General features: G+C 33.9%; 1 protein-coding gene and 1 non-coding gene across 2 annotated transcripts; both read right to left on the bottom strand.

The window, feature by feature from the left end:
- Nucleotides 1–376: 376 nt before the first annotated feature.
- On the bottom strand, nt 377–448 carry TRNAQ-UUG (transfer RNA glutamine (anticodon UUG)). Its single transcript has one exon. It is a non-coding gene; the product is annotated as a tRNA-Gln (tRNA).
- Nucleotides 449–5,559: 5,111 nt separating this feature from the next.
- Nucleotides 5,560–17,010, bottom strand: SAG18 (senescence associated gene 18). Its single transcript, XM_086432087.1, has 7 exons — nt 16,848–17,010; nt 9,688–9,787; nt 9,478–9,598; nt 8,767–8,888; nt 8,532–8,653; nt 7,896–8,055; nt 5,560–5,883 (listed from the first exon to the last, which is right to left on the bottom strand). The coding sequence occupies exons 1-7, from the start codon at nt 16,972–16,974 to the stop codon at nt 5,769–5,771; spliced, it is 867 nt and encodes a 288-aa protein (XP_086288213.1). The 5' UTR covers nt 16,975–17,010; the 3' UTR covers nt 5,560–5,768.
- Nucleotides 17,011–18,006: the final 996 nt, after the last annotated feature.

Genomic DNA, 18,006 nt, shown 5'->3' on the forward strand with positions numbered 1-18,006 from the left:
TGGGGTGTAACAAGTAAAAGTTAGGGTGCCAATGGAAACTCTCTTTCTCCCCCTCTTTAGACTTCCATTTGCTAGATTTAGGATTTTATATGAGCATAATCCTAATTGTACACAACTGCAGTTGTGTACTGCTTTGTATTGCTGAGCTAATTACTTAACCAAACTTTTGTAATGTTGAATCTGTGTTTTAATCTTGAATTAGGGTGTGATTAATAAATAATTTAAGATATTGGGGTGCCAATAGCAGTTCTCTTTTTTAATGTTATCTAGAAATTAATTATATATATAGGATAGTTTATATTGTCACACCTACTTTTCTAATAGCATCCTAAGATGTGTGGTTGAAAGAAAGCAGAAAAAATTATGTATAAAAAAGAGGTCCTACCGGGATTCGAACCCAGGTCGCTGGATTCAAAGTCCAGAGTGCTAACCACTACACCATAGAACCAGTTATGTTCCATAACTAGAATGTAATTAAAAATCCTAAAACAAAAATAAATACGCTAGATGGGAACTTGAGAGAGACAAATCAGATTCAACAATAATTATTGATAATTGGTTTAACATGTTATAAACTAAATTAATAGATGTCAATTGCAAAATTTCATCTTATATGAACCAAAAGCTAAGCTGTAAATAAAATTCTTAAAAATCGCTTTTATTTTATGTATGAGAAAAAACAGGCAAATAGTCATCTAAATTGGCTCAAAATAATTAATTTGCGCAAGGGACTGCCAATGGATACCAATTTAACCAAAACTAGAATTGAAAATAAAACCAAAGTTATGGTTTCAAATTGAGATTAAAAGGAATCAAACGAATATGAACTAGAACCGATACGAGTACCTATCTTTTGAGGGTTTAACAGGTTATTGGGGGAGCACAAAAGTATTATAGGTTTGTTTACTTAATATTAAACTAGTTAATGAGGATTAGGATTTTTTTGTATTTGAATTTAATTAGAGCACTATTAGTTTACTTAACATAAAAAAAAAAAAATGCAAAAATGGTACTTAGAAATTATAAATGGGTCCATAGATTCAAATTGGGCCCACTGACAAGAAATAGGCCTCTTCCGCTTGGACTTGAATTTTTGTTGATAAAATCCATGGTCCAAATAAGTCTAAGTATTGGATCCAATAAAAACAGTTTACCCCTTTATCAACTGATTAACGTAAAGCTCATTTAGTTAAGTAATTTAGGGGTGTCAATGTGTCGGTTACCTAAGGAAGTTAGAACCATAACCATTATATTTATTTTGGTTCCAATTCTTGTTGGTTCCGGATCCAGTTCCAAAAGAAAGGGAGTCAGAATTGAAACTGTCAAAAAACATGGGTATCTTAAGAACTGAACGAGAAAAAAAGTATATAAAATATTAAAATTTTTTTTTCTTTTAAAAAAATTAGCTCAATTATAATTTTTTATACTAAAGATATAGTTAATGATTATTTTCAAAAATAAAAAAATTATCTCAGTTAAAAATAACAAATTTTTAGAAGAGATTGCTTATTTTAAGTTCCAATTTATAATATTTATATGAAAAATTGAACAACTTTATAGAACATGCATTAGTTTTGAAGTAAAAGAATACTTTAAATCATCTAATAGTATAAAAAGAAATGAGAAAATAAATCGGTTCTGGGTATCTAGATAGAACCTAACAGTTTCGGTTCCTATTGGTTCAGTTCTATTTTGGACCCCCGGCTATAATTAGTTCTAATGAAAAGGGAACCGAAATCGGGATTTACGATTTCGATTCAGTTTCGATTAATATAATAAGCATAATTGAAAAATTACTTTTATTTCTAATTCAACTGAATTTGAGAGTAAACAAAGTCTTATTCTTTCTCTTTTTTAAACTTAATTGCTTCTCAACTTTCTATAGAATCTTTTTCGCTGAAAAACCTAACCTTTCTCTCAAACTCTCTTTTATTCTCCTTCTAAAAATTAGAAGAAACTGGTAGTTAGGTGACAGATTTTAGTAAGCTTTTCATTGAAAATTTGATGGATAAGAGTTCCTCAAGATAATCTTTTATAACTTTTTCTCAAAGAACAAAATTTTGGATTTTGTCATTTGATTTTTCTATCATCTTTACTTTTATAATAAGAAAAGGCCCAGTAAAAATGGTTCCACACCAAAATTTTACTCGTCATGAGTGCCCCCACCTTAATATTTAAACTTAATATAATCAAAGATCATTTTGATCAAAAATCAAGAAAACTCCAATATCACATATCTGAAATCAAATTGGTTAGTTTTCAAAATGAAGAAAAATATCCAATTTTTTATTTTTTTTACTTTTTAATCTTCAAAATCACCTTTTAATTAATATTTTAAATTACAAATAAGTCCTTATACATGTGCGCATCCATTTCTCAAGCTTTAGACTTGACCGCTGTGAGTTTGACCAACAAGTCAATTTAATTGCCTTGGTCAATCAAACTTTCGACCTTGTGATCCAATCCCACTGATCTTCAATTTTATGGTCTTATAATCCATTTTTAATGACTTTTCAAGATCTATTAACTCAATTTTCCAAAAACTTATTTAATAAAAACTCATCACAACACTTTACATTATGAACAAAATTATGTTTTCCGATGCTTCTGAATCTAATGACAAAGTTCATTTTTGCAAAATATTTCTCTATAAAAATATAGATACTAATTATATAACTTCTTCAAGATTCATAATGATCTTTCAGGTCATTAGATTAGAGATGTCTTCTAAACAATTTATACAAACAGATGACAACCATTAATTAAACTCGAATCCTTGTGAAGCTATTATGATCCAAGATGATATTTTACCTAATCAAAGTGTTAAAAGAGAATTTGTGATCAGATGAGATTGCAGGCTATCTAGGATTGCCATAGTTGATCACAACCAACCATTTCTTGAACCATATGCAATCGTAAAGTCCACTTCTACGGGCTTCCATTCATTCACAAATGTAGAAAATCAACTTAATCAATTGATAGCACTTATCTAATCTGTCAAATTCTTTCGGTACTTTGGCTTCTCGGTCAGACCCCTCACTCGAACAATACACACTAAAGAGATACGAATAACATGTCATTTCATATTGGGTGGCACAGTCACCAAACCAAGGAGAAACTCTTGCTGAAATTAAGCTACTCAAGTAACACAAACTATGCATGGTGCCTAAAGGATCCACAATTACATAAATTGACTGAGTCAACTCGAAGAACTGACTTGCCACCGAGTTTCGTTGATTACACATTAACTGCCATCATCATGGTTATTAACTGCCATGAATGCATGACAACATAGGAGAAAGGTTTCAATTAAATTTACTACCTCCTTCAATGAGTTCAACCTACAATTATAGATAACCCACTCAAACCATGAGGTACAAACTTCACAAAATTCTCTTATACTTTGTGTATTTGTCTCTTTGCTCTAAAATAAAATTAAGATTTAACTCGATCGTCGGAGGCTCCTATGCCGACATCCCACCGACAACAACATACTACGATCGGAGATTAAGAAACTTCACTAGAGAAGACGATTGGAACTTGAAAATTCATAAAGGAAGACCAGAGTTGCTGATTTATTACAATATGCATCTCGAGGAGTTAATTAATCATTGTAATTATCTAATCATCTATGTAACACATATCTCGAGGAGTGAGACATCCAAAAAATCCTCCCACCACCTTTTTTTTAATAATACCCCTCCAATTTTATCGTCTTTCCTATTCTACCCCTCAATCCCAAAGAGGATGTACACGTAAGCAGACACGGCCGAACTCTAATATATATAAACAAAATAGTGTAATAAAGAGTACTAAATCATTAATCACATCCATAAGAATGGGAACAACTGCACAATGGGCCCTCCTCCTAAGAGATAGAAAGTACCAAGAGATAACCTTATCAAAACAATCATAATCAGCTGTAGATACGTGGTTTTCGTCATTACGACGGTCACATTCTGTAGGTTTACTCACGGCGTCCACGCGATACTACCATCACTTCTCTGTCAGACCAACTCGCCTCCTTGCCTTCAGATCCGCTTCCTTCTGTTCCCTGTGATGATCATCTTATTGCCACTCGTAAGGGTAAGCGTACTTGTACTTATCCTATTTCTAATTTTGTATCTGATTCTGCACTCTCACCCTTCTATCGGAGTTTTCTTATCTCTATTTCCGCTGTTTCTCTGATTGTTTACGTTGATGATATTGTTATTACTGGAGATGATGATCATGACATTTCTGAGGTCAAAAATTACTTAGGCCGTCAATTTGAGATTAAGGACCTTGGGCATCTTCGCTATTTTATGGGTATTGAGGTTGCGCAGTCCCAGTTTGGTATATTTATTTCTCAGTGAAAGTATGTCCTTGATTTACTCAGTGACTCAGGGCAGCTTGGTTCTCATCCCGCTGATACTCCTATTGAGTAGAATCACAGGTTAACTGATTCTGAGGGGGAGTGTGTGTCGGATATTGGGCAGTATTAGCGACTTGTGGGCAAATTGATCTATTTGTCTATGACTCGCCCAGACATTGCTTATGCTGTTAGTGTTGTAAGTCAGTTTATGCATTCGCCTCGAACATTTCATCTTACTGCAGTCTATTGTATTCTTAGATATCTTAAGGGATGTCCTGGTCGAGATATTTTGTTCAGTAATCATGGTCATTTTCGTGTTGAGGCATGGACAGAAGCAGATTATGCTGGTTCAATGACTGATAGGCGTTCTACTTCTGGGTATTATACTAAGGTTAGTGGCAATTTGGTCACTTGGCGTAGTAAGAAACAGGATGTGGTTTCTCGGTCCAATGTTGAGTCAGAATACAGAGCTATGGCACTTGGAGTATGTGAGTTATTGTGACTCAAGATCTTACTAGCTGATTTGTGTCTTCCAGTGACAGCTCATTTTTCACTATATTGTGATAATAAGTCAGTTATTAACATAGCTGCAAATCCGATTCAGCACAATAAAACGAAGCATATTGAAGTTGATCGATATTTCATGAGAGAGAAGATTGTTTCCGGACAGATTTGTACTCCCTTTGTTCCTACATCGCAGCAACTTGCTGATATTCTTACTAAAAGTGTCAACAAAACCGCCTTTGAAGGCGTTTTGTCCAAGTTGGGCGTTGTCGATATCCACGCACCAACTTGAAGGGGAGTGTTAAATAACTCTTATTTTATTATTTTACAGATTATTTGTCCTTTTTAGTCTTTTCACTTATTAGACCATGTAATCTCCTTTAAAAGCCTAATTAGGACTTAATAATAAAGAACTTTTGACTGTTCTCCTATTTTCAACTAATACAATATAATACACTGCCTGCTGGTTAGAATCATAGCAGACAAGGACCAAACTCTAGATGAAGCTACAAATCAGATGATGAACCATTTCCATCACTGCGACAAGTAAACAAATTCTTTTTAAGAATTATATGTATCCTCATGACCTTTTGGTATGGGACAAGTCGCATGTCCCAACCCCACAAAGTTTCCTACCCAGTTTCTAACAAAGGAAGAAAATTACTGTTGCTAGTTTTACCGCTGAGCCAACTTCCTGGGAGTTGAAGCAAGTTAAGTTACTCTTCTAACTATATTTACAATTGAATATTGTACATTTAAACACCTTATTTCTTCTATGTCAATCGAACAGTTTGTATTATGTACATGACGGTGACCAATGCATTTGGATTTACACAAAAGGGTTTTACAACTGTGAAACAGATTATTATGAGTTTAGAAGATAGGGAGCAGTTGAGTTAATGCAGGAACTCTATTGTGATTCTACGGTTGAAACATCTGTGTAGTTACAATCGTAATTCTCCACCCTGACCCCGTTTTCTTTGACCTTTGTCCAGGAAATCCTCCATGTCTTGAACAAACTTTGCCTGCATCATTGAGACAGTAAGAACAAAAGGAAGCTCAAGTTGTCAGCTTGGGAAAAAAACCCAATAAAAAGAACTTTATATGATGTGAGACTCTTGCCACACCAACTTTTGCTTACAGCACCCCAATTCATATGTAAATCACCAAAGAACTAACACACATTTGGGGTGCTGTTAGTAAAAGTTGGTGTGGCAATAGAAGCTCTCATATGGATATTATATAGGATTTAGCAGCAAATGAAATGACGAAACAAAACAAGAACAGGATATTGAAACCTCAAATTTCACCGTTGCCATCTAGGTTTAGCATTACAGTAATAGAATGGAAACAATAGCCATTATAACAAAAACATGAGATATTTGCTGCCTTTCTGGAAAATAATGCTGAATTGATGTGGGGCCATTATACTGTTCATAAGATGGTCGTTATTTCTGAAAAATAAAGGTAAATATTGGAAGTTACGACAATACAATAGAATTGTTTAGGCTTGTTGTTTATAAGGGGCTCTTTTTGATGGATTATTGTTGCTTGTGTAAAGCCAGTGGGGAGTCAGGTGGACCATCTCTTTATCCATTGTGAGGTGGCCGATGGTGTGTGGTCCTATTTTCTTCCTCTGTTTAAGGTCTATTGGTGTCAGTGCCAATCGGTTATTTCTTTCTTGTTAGTTGGAAGTCCACCTCTCTTTCTGGCAAGTTGAAGATTCTTGTCATTTGCAATTTGTTGCGCTTGTGAAAAGAGAGGAGCAAAACCATGTTTGATGGGAAACAAAGCTCTATGAAAGAGTTAAGTTTTAACATTTTTGAAGAAGAGGGTTGTTTTTTCGAAGATTTTCTGTTCAGGTGGGATGCTATTAGTAGTGAGAGAATGTGGTTTGTTTTCTTTGAGGACTTCTTGTTCTCTTATAAAAAAAATAAAAAATTGTTTAGGCTTGTTTTGTGGGAAAAAATCCAAACCAAAACAACACTATTTAAGCATTCATTTTTTTTCCTTTTTTGGGCAATAACAACCTGTTATTTACTCTTTTTCAGTTTTTATGTTCAAATTTCAAATTTGAAACATGTTACTCAGAATGTTTTTAAATATACTTTTGGGTTCTCATCACTGATGAGGAATAGTTGGGAACATGAAATCTTAATGACAGCTAGTTGGATGTGTGCATGACATGGATGGCGACTGAAGCAGTTTGATGAGTATATATTTGAAGAAATATTGGGAGTATTTTGCTAGTATTCACGGGAATTTCTCTGAAATTATATCAGATGAAGAAACAGATACATTAAGAACTATCATAACCATGTGAAGAGGTTATTGACCTTTGGGACTAAAGTAGATACTTGGTTGCTTGGAAACTTTTCTCATTTCAACCAAACCTTTTATGTAGGGACACTTTGATGCTCAATGAGTGTTGAAATGCTCTTCAACTTCTGATCTAATAGCACCATAATCATCCTCTACGTGTAATCCCACATATTGCAGTCGGCAACATGAACCCTATTTCACTGTTTCAACTCTATCTCGTTTAAAATCTGAATCTAGTCATGATTTAAAATCTCGTTTCGTTTCAGGTTTTTGAAAAACAGAAACAATACAAAACATTCCCCAAACATTCGATACATTTAATATATTAAATTAATGTTTTTAAAGAAGACTATGGTCAAGGGCATGTGATCAGTTCAAAGAAACAGGCTTTTTAGCTAAATAACCTAGTCTTTTGTAGAATACCAAGTTCAAGGGCATGCAATCGTCTGAGACTCAGGTGAAACTTTGTTTTGTAATTGAAAAAAAAAAAAAAAAAATCGAAGATCCAGGTCTCTCTCTGATTTTCCAGAGATGGATGTTTCATTTTGGGAGTGTTTCGTCTCAGTAAGTTGAAAAGCAGGACTGTTTAGTATGAAACATACCGAGACGGAACGAAATTTTAAACCTTGGACCCAGTAGGCTTGTAATGAACAACTACAGTGAGAAGGAACATAACGATGAGAATATACGTGAAAGGTTAATAATAGAATTCTACCTCTCTGGTTCAATGCTCCTCTTTGCAAGCATAAGTGTCAAGAAAACAGGAACCAATGCAGCACATAAATGCTTGAGAGTGTGCCCACTAACAACCCGATGAGTCCATTTGTAAATCGCTTTGTCCTCTGCTTCTTCCACTTTAGCTAATAGATAAAATCCTGAAATTATAAGGAAAAATGGTTTCATTAGAGAGCTGCCTATTGGCACCCCAACTTTTACTTACTACACCCCAATTTCTTAAATTATTTATCACACCCCAATTAAAGATTAAAACGGACCATTCAAACATTACAAAGTTTTGGATCAAATTATTTTCTCCACATTATAACACTCGTTCAAACAGTTTTAGTAGTTGTTTACAATTAAGATTAGGCTTATATAAAATCTTAAACCCAAAAAATAGAAATTTAGCGCACAAAAAATACAAATGAGAGTATGCTTCTATTCGCACCCAACTTTTACTTATTCTCGACCATTTACTTCTTTTCTTCATTTTTAATTGGGGTGTAATAAGTAAAAGTTGGGGTGCCAATAGCATCTCTCTTTCTTTATCAGTAGAAATGGGCAAAACATCACTTTGAACTCTGGATTCCAAGATCCATCAAAAAATATTGTTTGATGCCAAAACACAAACCTGCAGCCCAAAGCCAGTAAGTGGAATGTGTATACATTGGAGGCAGTAGGATAGCCATGAAAGGAATAGCAATGCAAGGAACAAATTGGACAAGAGCGTAGGGGCGAAGGTCATCGAAAAATCTGTAGCATACAATAAAAGGTCATTCAGATCATACCCAAACTTCTAGGCCGAACTGCCGAAGTAAATAAGAATCTCCATTAAATGGAAAAGGAATAAGAAGTATTATACTTGCCTCCAATACAAAATGCTTATTATGCCCACCATAACAAGAGGTAGGATGGATGCTGTGCCTTTCTTCTCATCGATTCTTTCAATGAGAAAAATTGCCACGATTGATGTGAATGCTATAGTCATCTATTTAAGGGGGAAAAAACATGTGTCAAACTATAATTATATTAAGCTTTGGTTCACCTTGTAAAAGTTACGTTACTGCTCGAAATCTTTTCTCCATTTTCCAGGCTTAATTAAATTTAAAAAAAATATTAAAATTTAATAACTTGTTCAAGAAGAAAAAAACTTATAATTTCCTTGTGATCAATGCAGTTCCCATAAGGTCAACACCAAGAAGTTTCGATCGGGAAAATTTTAAAAGGTGCTCATAAGACCATAAAGATCTTGAAAATAACAAAGGCTCAAGCTTGCAATTTAGACTATGGAATCTGAAATTGTTTATCTAATTTGACACTGATAGAGACCGAAAAATAATCTAAATGAATTTAACATGTTTTAGGTAAAGTTTAGCAAGCCAACAAAAGCCTAAAAGCACCGAGACCAAAGATTCAGTTGACAGTTAATATTTTTTGAATTAGTGATGTAAAGTATATAAAGATTTTCATGAAAAAATGAAGTGTCAGGGAACCAAACGCAACAAAATTAAGAAACAACCGGCCTTCTGGTTCAATCTAAATGATAATCTTATGTTTAATCGCATGGATGATCATACCGGCAAGCGATCCCACACAAGTCGAGCATCATTTGGCTTGATATGGTAATAGGAGGAACCAAAAGCAACGGCAGCCACACCAATGAAAAAGCATGTCCAGCCCCAGATTTCCCCTTGCAAGCTATTATTACATTAACAAATTCATCTTAATCAAGACAAACAAAACAGTATCCATCTCCACGACTCAGACATCATAATCACAATCATTACCTCAACTTAAAATAATTTCCATGATAGCAGAGTATCAATCCTATGACACCAACAACAAGAAAGGGGAAATTTGAAACCACATTCAATGTATTAGGTATCCCTGAAAGAAAAAGAAAAAAAAAGTCAAGTGTCAAACGTTAGACCGTAAAAAGGTGCATATTTTAAACGGTTGATCTTACTACAAGCAGAAGTAAGAGTTTCCATCATGATAACTAGCTGGCAAACCTAGAGGTGGAAAATATAGTTCATTCCATATCAAGACACTGAAGGCATAAAAACTAACAAAAAGAAGATCCAAAAAATAGTTACTGTAATTTAGAAACATTAAAATCAGTCAATAATGCTTCATAAGCACTAGTCATGAATGAACTTAGCCCTTCCAATCCTGAAACCACCGGACTTGTCCTAGTAAACTTAGAAGAGATGCTATACGAAATATCACAGAGCATGAAGTTCAACACGTGGTTTCAAAGCATAATATACTATAGGATACAGATGAGATATCAAGTTTCCTGAAACTAACAGACTGTGTCGAACCATATGAGGACTATAGGCAATCAATTTTTTTAGGTATTCAATATACAACTTTGAGGTCGTGAGTTCAAGACCAGCTTACCCATAAAAAATAAAAAATTCACAAACTGCCAGTAGAATATGTAAGTGTATTTGTCAGAATCCATGAGTAGATTAGGTATTTCTCTGTATTTATAATATTCAATGCAACAGGGGAGTATCGAAATTCGAGGCTTGAAGGTCATGAAGCTTCTCTGCAAAAAGTTACATCTGTTGGAGATCAAGCCAATTCAAGAAAAGTGGAAAAGAAGATGGAGGATCGATCTCAACCACATAAAGTTGAAGTAAAAAAAAAACAAAGGTAAGGGGTGCGTGAGTGTCCAATAGGATCGGGTGACCGAACCCAAGAGGTGAACAATCCTACACCTCTTCATATGGTGACCAGTCAGTCGACCCAGCCTCTCAATTCATGGGGCTACCGAGGACCTCTCGGTTGACAAAACCCAAGAGTTTCACATCTTTTCACTTCCTCATAGGTTGATCAGTCGGTCGACCAAACCTTCTTGGGTCGACCGAGCAATGTTGTTTCAACAAACTTTGAAAGTCTTATTCTGTTTTTTAGCAAATATTTCAAAAGAGTCTTATTCCGTTTGAACTGGTCTTCTAGTACGTTTGAATAGGACCTTATCTAAGTCATATAAGGTTTCTCTTACTCTATCCCTTGCCTCTATTTAAAGAGGGACTTCTACAAAGAAATTCACCAATTCACCAATTCACCAACTCTTCTCTGAGCAAATACTTGAAAGAGGCTAGTCATATTCTTTTCATAGGAAAATTTTATTCAGAGAGATTTGTTTTCATTTTCTTACCTATTCTTCTGAGATCATGTTGTAGAGAGGAGATTAAGAGTGAAATTTCTTCAGATCTACTTTCTAGAGGTTTACTCTTCACAACTTATGGTTGTAATCTTGTTTCAAAAAGATTTGTAGAGATTTTTTGTTGTGAGATCTCGAATGGCTTGGGTGAAAGTCCCAAGCATAGTGTTGCAACGGCGTGTTCGCGATTTATTGTAAGTGATTGTAACCCGAAAGCATTGAATAAAGACATCAGCTCAAGTAATGAGCTTTCCGAGAGTGGAGTAGGGACCTAGGTCACCAAACCATTATAAATCTTTGTTTCGCTGGATAGTTTGAATGCCTCTAAACACTTATCATTGTATGATTAATTTTCTGTGATTGTTGATTATTTGGTGTCTTTTCTTGTTTAAGAAAAATTAAAAATTGGGAAAAGAATTTTTAAAATCTATTTATTCCCCCCCCCCCTCTTCTAGGTTTTCATTAGTATAATTTCAATTGGTATCAGAGCGAGGTTACATCGATTGGGCTTAACATCCCTAGTGTGATCCTTTTAAAATGAGTATGACCATAAGAGGGGAAGGCGGCTTAGTCTCTTGACCACCTTATTTTGATGGCACTCGTTATGCACATTGGAAAGTTCATATACGAATCTTTTTCAACGCACTTGATGAAAATGCATGGATTGCTGTGGCAGAGGGATGGAGTGAACCTATGACACTAGCTGTGGTTAATGATGTTTTTTACTCCCATTAAAAAGAGAAGAATGGAATGGTCAATAGATGAACATGAAATACATAAGGCTAACTATAAATCTTTAAGTGCTTTACATTGTATTTTATCTCCTGATGAATTTAATCATATTGTTTCATGTGAATCTGTTAAACAAGAGTGGGATCTTTTAGAATATACTCTTGAAGGTACTTCTAATAGTAAGAAATCAAAACTTTAAATGCTAACTACAAAGTTTGAAACTATGAAAATGGAGGAAAATGAGTCTTTTATGGATTTCTACACTAAATTAAATGAAGTTGTCAAATCTATGTGGGGTTTAGGAGAATCCGATCTAAATGTTAAAATAGTTTTTTAAAAAAATCTTAGGTCACTTCCTTAATGTTTTTCTTCTAAAATTACTGCTATAGAGGAAAGCAAAGATGTTGATCAAATAAGGTAAAAGAACTTGTAGGATCTATGCAAACGTATGAATTAAATTACATTCAACAAGTAAGAAAAATAATATTGCTTTTAAAACTTCAAATAATTCATCTAAAGAACTAGAAGACTCTAAAGTTGAAAAAGAATCAGATGAAGAAGTTGCCTTGATGACTAAGCAATTCAAAAAATTCTATAAGACTAAAAAGAATATTAAATAATGGAAATAAATGAAGATATTCAATGCTATGCTTGCAAAGGTTTTGGTTACATCTCTAGTAAGTGTGCAAACACTGGAAAGAAGAATAAAAACAAGGCCATGACAACCACGTGGGATAATGAATTTGATGACTTATCAAATGAGTCTGACTACTCAAGTGAAAATGAAGAACCTACTTTTTTAAGAGCTTTAATGATTTTAGCTATTGAAAATAATGAATCTAATATTGCTGAAAATGTAATTGAAGAAGAAGATGATGAAAATCCTGAATGTATATTTGGAGCCTATGAGTTGTTATATAAAGAAAGCATTAAAAATGCTAGAATGGTTAGTAAACTTAAATCACATATAAAAAACCAAATAAGTGAAAACTTAAGGTTAACTAGTGAAATCTCTGATTTTCAAAACCTAACAAGTGAGAACTTACGATTAAGATCTGGTTTTAATGAAATTGGTGCAAAATTAAGACTTTGGGGGATTACTATAAAAGAAAAAGAAAATAAGATCAATGAACTTTCAAATTTAAACCAATCTCTAAATGAAGAAATCATCCAAGCTGAAGCTAAAATTAAGAGGTTTAAATCCAACAAGCAAAAAGTAGTAGAATTTTCTCAAAGTTTTGAAACACTTGATAAATTACTTTGTATGAAAAAATAATTGGGAGACAAAAGAGGTTTAGGATATGTTCAAAATGATTCACATCCATCAAATAAAATCATATTTGTAAAAGCAAATGAAAAGACTGCACCAAATCAATCAAGACAGTCCAACTGCTATAAAAAACCCTCAACTTATTCTCAACACGTAATGAAGACTAAAACTGTAATCATTTGTCATTATTGAGGAATTGAAGGTCATATGCAATTTGAATGTACTAAGAACAGGAATGACCTCAGATTCAAAGAGAAAAGCTTTTAAAAGAAAGGGAAATGTTTCGAAGAATTGAATAACTGAACAAAAAATCAACAGTCATAAAAGAAGAAATTCAAAGGCTAAATGAAAGAAATTTAAGAAAGGTTGCAACTTCCCAAAGAACTAAAACACAAAAGGTTACTTCTAACAAATGGGTTCAAAAAGAAAACTTAAAAGGTCTCGTGGTTCAAACTGCTCTTAAAGCTTCTGAAACTTCTAAATGGTATCTTGATAGCGGTTTCTCTAGACACATGACTGGAGATAAATCTCAATTCTGTTTTATGAATGATTGCAATGATGGTAGTATAACTCTTGGTGATGGTAGTTGTGCTAAAATTATTGGAAAATGAATTGTTCAAGGTCCTAACTAGCCTAGAATTGATAATGTGCTATGTCTTGATAGATTGAAGCATCTTCTTTTAAGTATTAGTCAAATACGTGATAATGATCATGTTGTTAAGTTTTCTAGCAATGTCTGAAATTTTGAATGCTAATACTAGAAATATTATCATGAAAGGGCTTAGAATACTGATAATTGTTATGTGATAGACAATAACTCTAATGTGTGCTTGGATGTGAATCAAATAGATAATGCAGAAATTTGGTACCATAGACTAGGTCACATGAACTTTACAGACTCGTCTAGGCTTAGCAAAAAGGAACTAGTTAGAGGTTTGCCTAAGTTGGGAAAACCCCAAAATCTGTGTAGAGCTTGTCAAATAGGTACGCAAACTAGAGCAGTCCATAAGAAAAGTAAATTCCTTAGCACCTCTAAACCCCTAGAATTAATTCATATGAATCTCTTTGGGCCAATTAGAGTAGAGAGCATAGGTAGAAAAAGGTACCGTATTGTTATAGTTGATGATTATTCTAGATTCACTTGGACAGTTTTCCTTGCTTTTGAAGAATTCAAGAAAATTTGTAAGAGTGAAAAATGAAGAAAGGAGCACGATAGTAAAGATTAGGAGTGAAAATGGTACAAAATTGATAATTCCAAGTTTATAGACTAATGTGAAAATAATGGGATTGAGTATGAATTTTTAGCTCCTAAGACTCCTCAACAGAATGGAGTAGTTGAAAGGAGGAATATAGTTCTTCAAGAAATGTCAACAATGATGTTAAATGATAAAAATCTTCCGAAGCAGTTTTGGGTAGAAACTGTAAATACTACTTGCTATATAATCAACAAATTTTATCTTAGACCTGGAACCATGGTGACCGCCTATGAACTTTGGGTAGGTAAAAAACCAATTATTACATATTTTAGGGTCTTTGGTAGTGATTGTTATGTTTTAAGAGATAGAGAAAATTTGGGTAGATTTGAGGCTAAAAGTGATGATGCAAAATTAGAACCAAAGAATATTGATGAAGCTTTGGGAGATAATGATTGGATAAATGCAATGCAAGATGAATTGAATCAATTTGAAAGGAATAAGGTTTGGAAATTGATTCCTAGACCGTCTAATAAACATATAATAGGAACAAAATGGATTTTTAAGAACAAGTTAAATGAAAACGATATGATAGTTAGAAACAAAGAAAGACTTGTTGCTCAAGGGTATTCCCAAATTGAAGGTATAGATTTTGAAGAAATCTTTGCACCGGTAGCTAGACTTGAATCCATTAGAATATTGCTAGCCTTGACCTGTCATCTAAAATTTAAATTATATCAAATGGATCTAAAGAGTACTTTCTCGAAGGTATATATTGAAGGAGTGTTTGTCGAACAACTCAAAGGTTTTGAAGATCCTCATAACCCAGATTATGTGTATCACCTTAGCAAAACACTTTATGGCCTTAAACAAGCTCCTAGAGCTTGGTTTGAGAGATTGACAAAATTTCTTTTGGAAAATGAATTCATTAGAGGGAGTGTGAACAAAACCCTCTACATCAAGAAAATTGATAAGTACATCCTAATTGCACAAATATATGTGGATGATGTTGTTTTTTGTTCAACTTGTGATAAACAAGCTCAATTATTTGCAAATTCTGTAAAATCTGAGTATGAGATGAGTTTAGAAGGAGAATTGATCTTCTTTCTAGGACTTCAAGTGAAACAATGAATAACGAAATTTTCATATCTCAGGCAAAATATGCTAAGACATTGTCAAGAAGTTTGGTTTGTCAGGATCAAAACATGCAAACTCTCCTATGAGTACAACTATGAAGCTATGTAAAGATTTATTTGTCAATGAGAATCGACATTTGATCATCTAAATCGGACTCATAATGGGTTTGGATTCTGGAAGATCTATACAAAATTTCGTTCATTGAGTACGTTACCACATGTTGCACACAAGAGAGAGGTCTGTCCCTAGTCACCTTACCTGCCTTGCTCACATCAACAACATCATTGGTTTTCTTGCATGTGAGACAAGTTGCACCCACCTACCATGCAATATGCTAATAACCACATCATACCACCTAAAATTTGACCCTCACCCTGCTATCACTTCACCCTTAATGCCACATCAGATTTCCACTCGGTAAGACAATATCTTTAGCTAGTAGCAAGTGTCCAATAACTTCCATGCACTAGGCTAGTTAGACCTTTAACTTCAATCAACCCCAACAACCCCTTAACTATGGTCAAAATCTAACTAATCTTAGTCAAACTAATCTAACACTAGTGAGCTCAACTCCCCCTAATAGTTAAAATTCAGCTCAATCCCTGTCGCTATATAAAAATCTTTCTTACAACATGACCCTTTTCTATTAGTTCTGTGTAACTCTATATTGCCACCCCAACAGCCGTTTAACTACACCATGTTAAAGAACTTGGAAAATATGAAAAATTCTGATACATTTTCATACCTCCTCGTTCATTCTATATGCTCCTAGAGACATTATATGATTTCTCTCCAACCATTGACAGCCTTCAAAACTTCCATACCCTCAACTCCATTAAAGATGAGGAGACTTATCTTTAAGTTTCCCTCTAACTCCACTAAGAAAAGCTTACATAAGGTCAGTCAAGATGACCAGCGAAATACAAACCCCCAAAACTCACACCACTACATAACAAAGATATTATACAGACTCCTACATACATAAAAAGTCTTCAAAGAACAATCCCATATCCATAGTTGAGACGATAATATCCTACCCAAAGTGATCCTTCCCATCAAAGATCCGACAAACAGCGAAAAAGATTAGAATCCACAAAATCCTCTTGAAAGCTACAAAATCATATCCCAAAGACGACCAAGTTTCGAACAAAGATTGCAAGGAAAGATGAAAGCAACCCCACAATGCCCAAAAAAAAAAAAAAAACATAATTTCATCATCTATTAAAAGGAATAGGTATGATCAAATGCCTCAAACTAAAGCCCTAAATCAGCAATTACCAATTTATTGAGAAAAATCAAACGTAATTGAAAATAAAAAATGGCCCGCTAGAGAAACAGAATTGTCACTGACCATAGAAATTGAAAAATCACAGAAACACAAATCAAATCTGAAAAAGGAATAAAAATGGAGAATCATTCGAGAAAGAGAGGATTGATTACCGAAAAATTCGCGTTGGTCAGCGAAATCATGGTATTCTTGAGATTGGGGAATGGCGGGAGTTACGATCATCAAAACTACAAAACACAGAATCGCAATACCCCATGCGTATACGTTTCGTTTCTTCATCTCTCTTTGCTACTGTTCCATTCGAGCACAACATAAAGAAAAGAAAAAACGTCATACGTAATCTCGAATTGACGTCTCGTCTCGTTCATGGACGAGACCGAGTTGTCTCGGACGAGATAAACCATTTAAAACCGATTTTACAATTCAGTGATGTTAAAGGCAATCCACATCTACATGGGTTAAAATTTTCAGAGTGAGCTGTTTTTTTTGTAAGGATTATCTCTATGGGGGAGGAAATCATCCTCACAAAAAATATCAACCATTTCAAAACTTCTAACCTATCAAAATAAGTTCAAGAATTGTAAATTGTCATTTTTTTTGTAAATTGTTTATATCGAAACTTTTAACCCATATAAGACAAAATAATTTGACTATGGTGTGATTGTTTTTAACATTACTCTTTAGAATCATTTATGGAAAAAAGGCTGGAATGACTTTCAAATTCACTTCATTTCACACTTTGTTGACGTGGATATGTGTACGAAATCATAGATGCTTTTTATCAAGATTCGATTAAAAAGTATCTATTTGATGAGTAGCATCTATGGTTCCGTACGCACATCCACATCAGTAAAGTGTGAAACAAGGTGAATTTCAAAGTCACTCGAATACGACTCATTACATATTTATATGAAAATAATTCTAAAATTTTTAATTAAATATGATAGATTAAAAGATGTTTAGTCATAAAATAATAAATATTAAAATTCTATAAAAATTAATTATTTTAATTAAAATATAAAAAATCCCAGTTGATTTGGCCAAGTTTTACTAACTTGGTTTAAATTTTCAAATTATCGTCCAAGTCATCTATCTCAAGAGATGTTGTGAAGCCTAAGACGTCATGTAACTCTGTCTCGTTGGTAAACGATGCCAAATCGGACGAGTCATCTTAGTCTCGAATGAGATTTGAATCCATGTATCTATTTTTTTCTTTTTTGATGATAGGCAGACCCATAGGCTCGACTAGCATGGAAGAGGCAATTGGCTTCTTAGAACACCATATATCGCCCAAATCCCCTAGGTACATAC

The sequence above is a fragment of the Akebia trifoliata genome, chromosome 2 (assembly GCF_017979445.1).
Source record: "Akebia trifoliata isolate Shusen 1 chromosome 2, ASM1797944v1, whole genome shotgun sequence".
Classification (NCBI taxonomy): Eukaryota; Viridiplantae; Streptophyta; class Magnoliopsida; order Ranunculales; family Lardizabalaceae; genus Akebia; species Akebia trifoliata.

Bases quoted from the DNA above. Each gene is read 5' to 3' on its own strand.
- SAG18 (XM_086432087.1), bottom strand. From the start codon at position 16,974: ATGAAGAAACGAAACGTATACGCATGGGGTATTGCGATTCTGTGTTTT. The intron at 8,654-8,766 runs GCAAGTATAATA...TGTATGCTACAG, and splicing joins ATAAGCATTTTGTATTGGAG to ATTTTTCGATGACCTTCGCC. The intron at 8,056-8,531 runs GTTTGTGTTTTG...TTATAATTTCAG, and splicing joins TTACTGGCTTTGGGCTGCAG to GATTTTATCTATTAGCTAAA.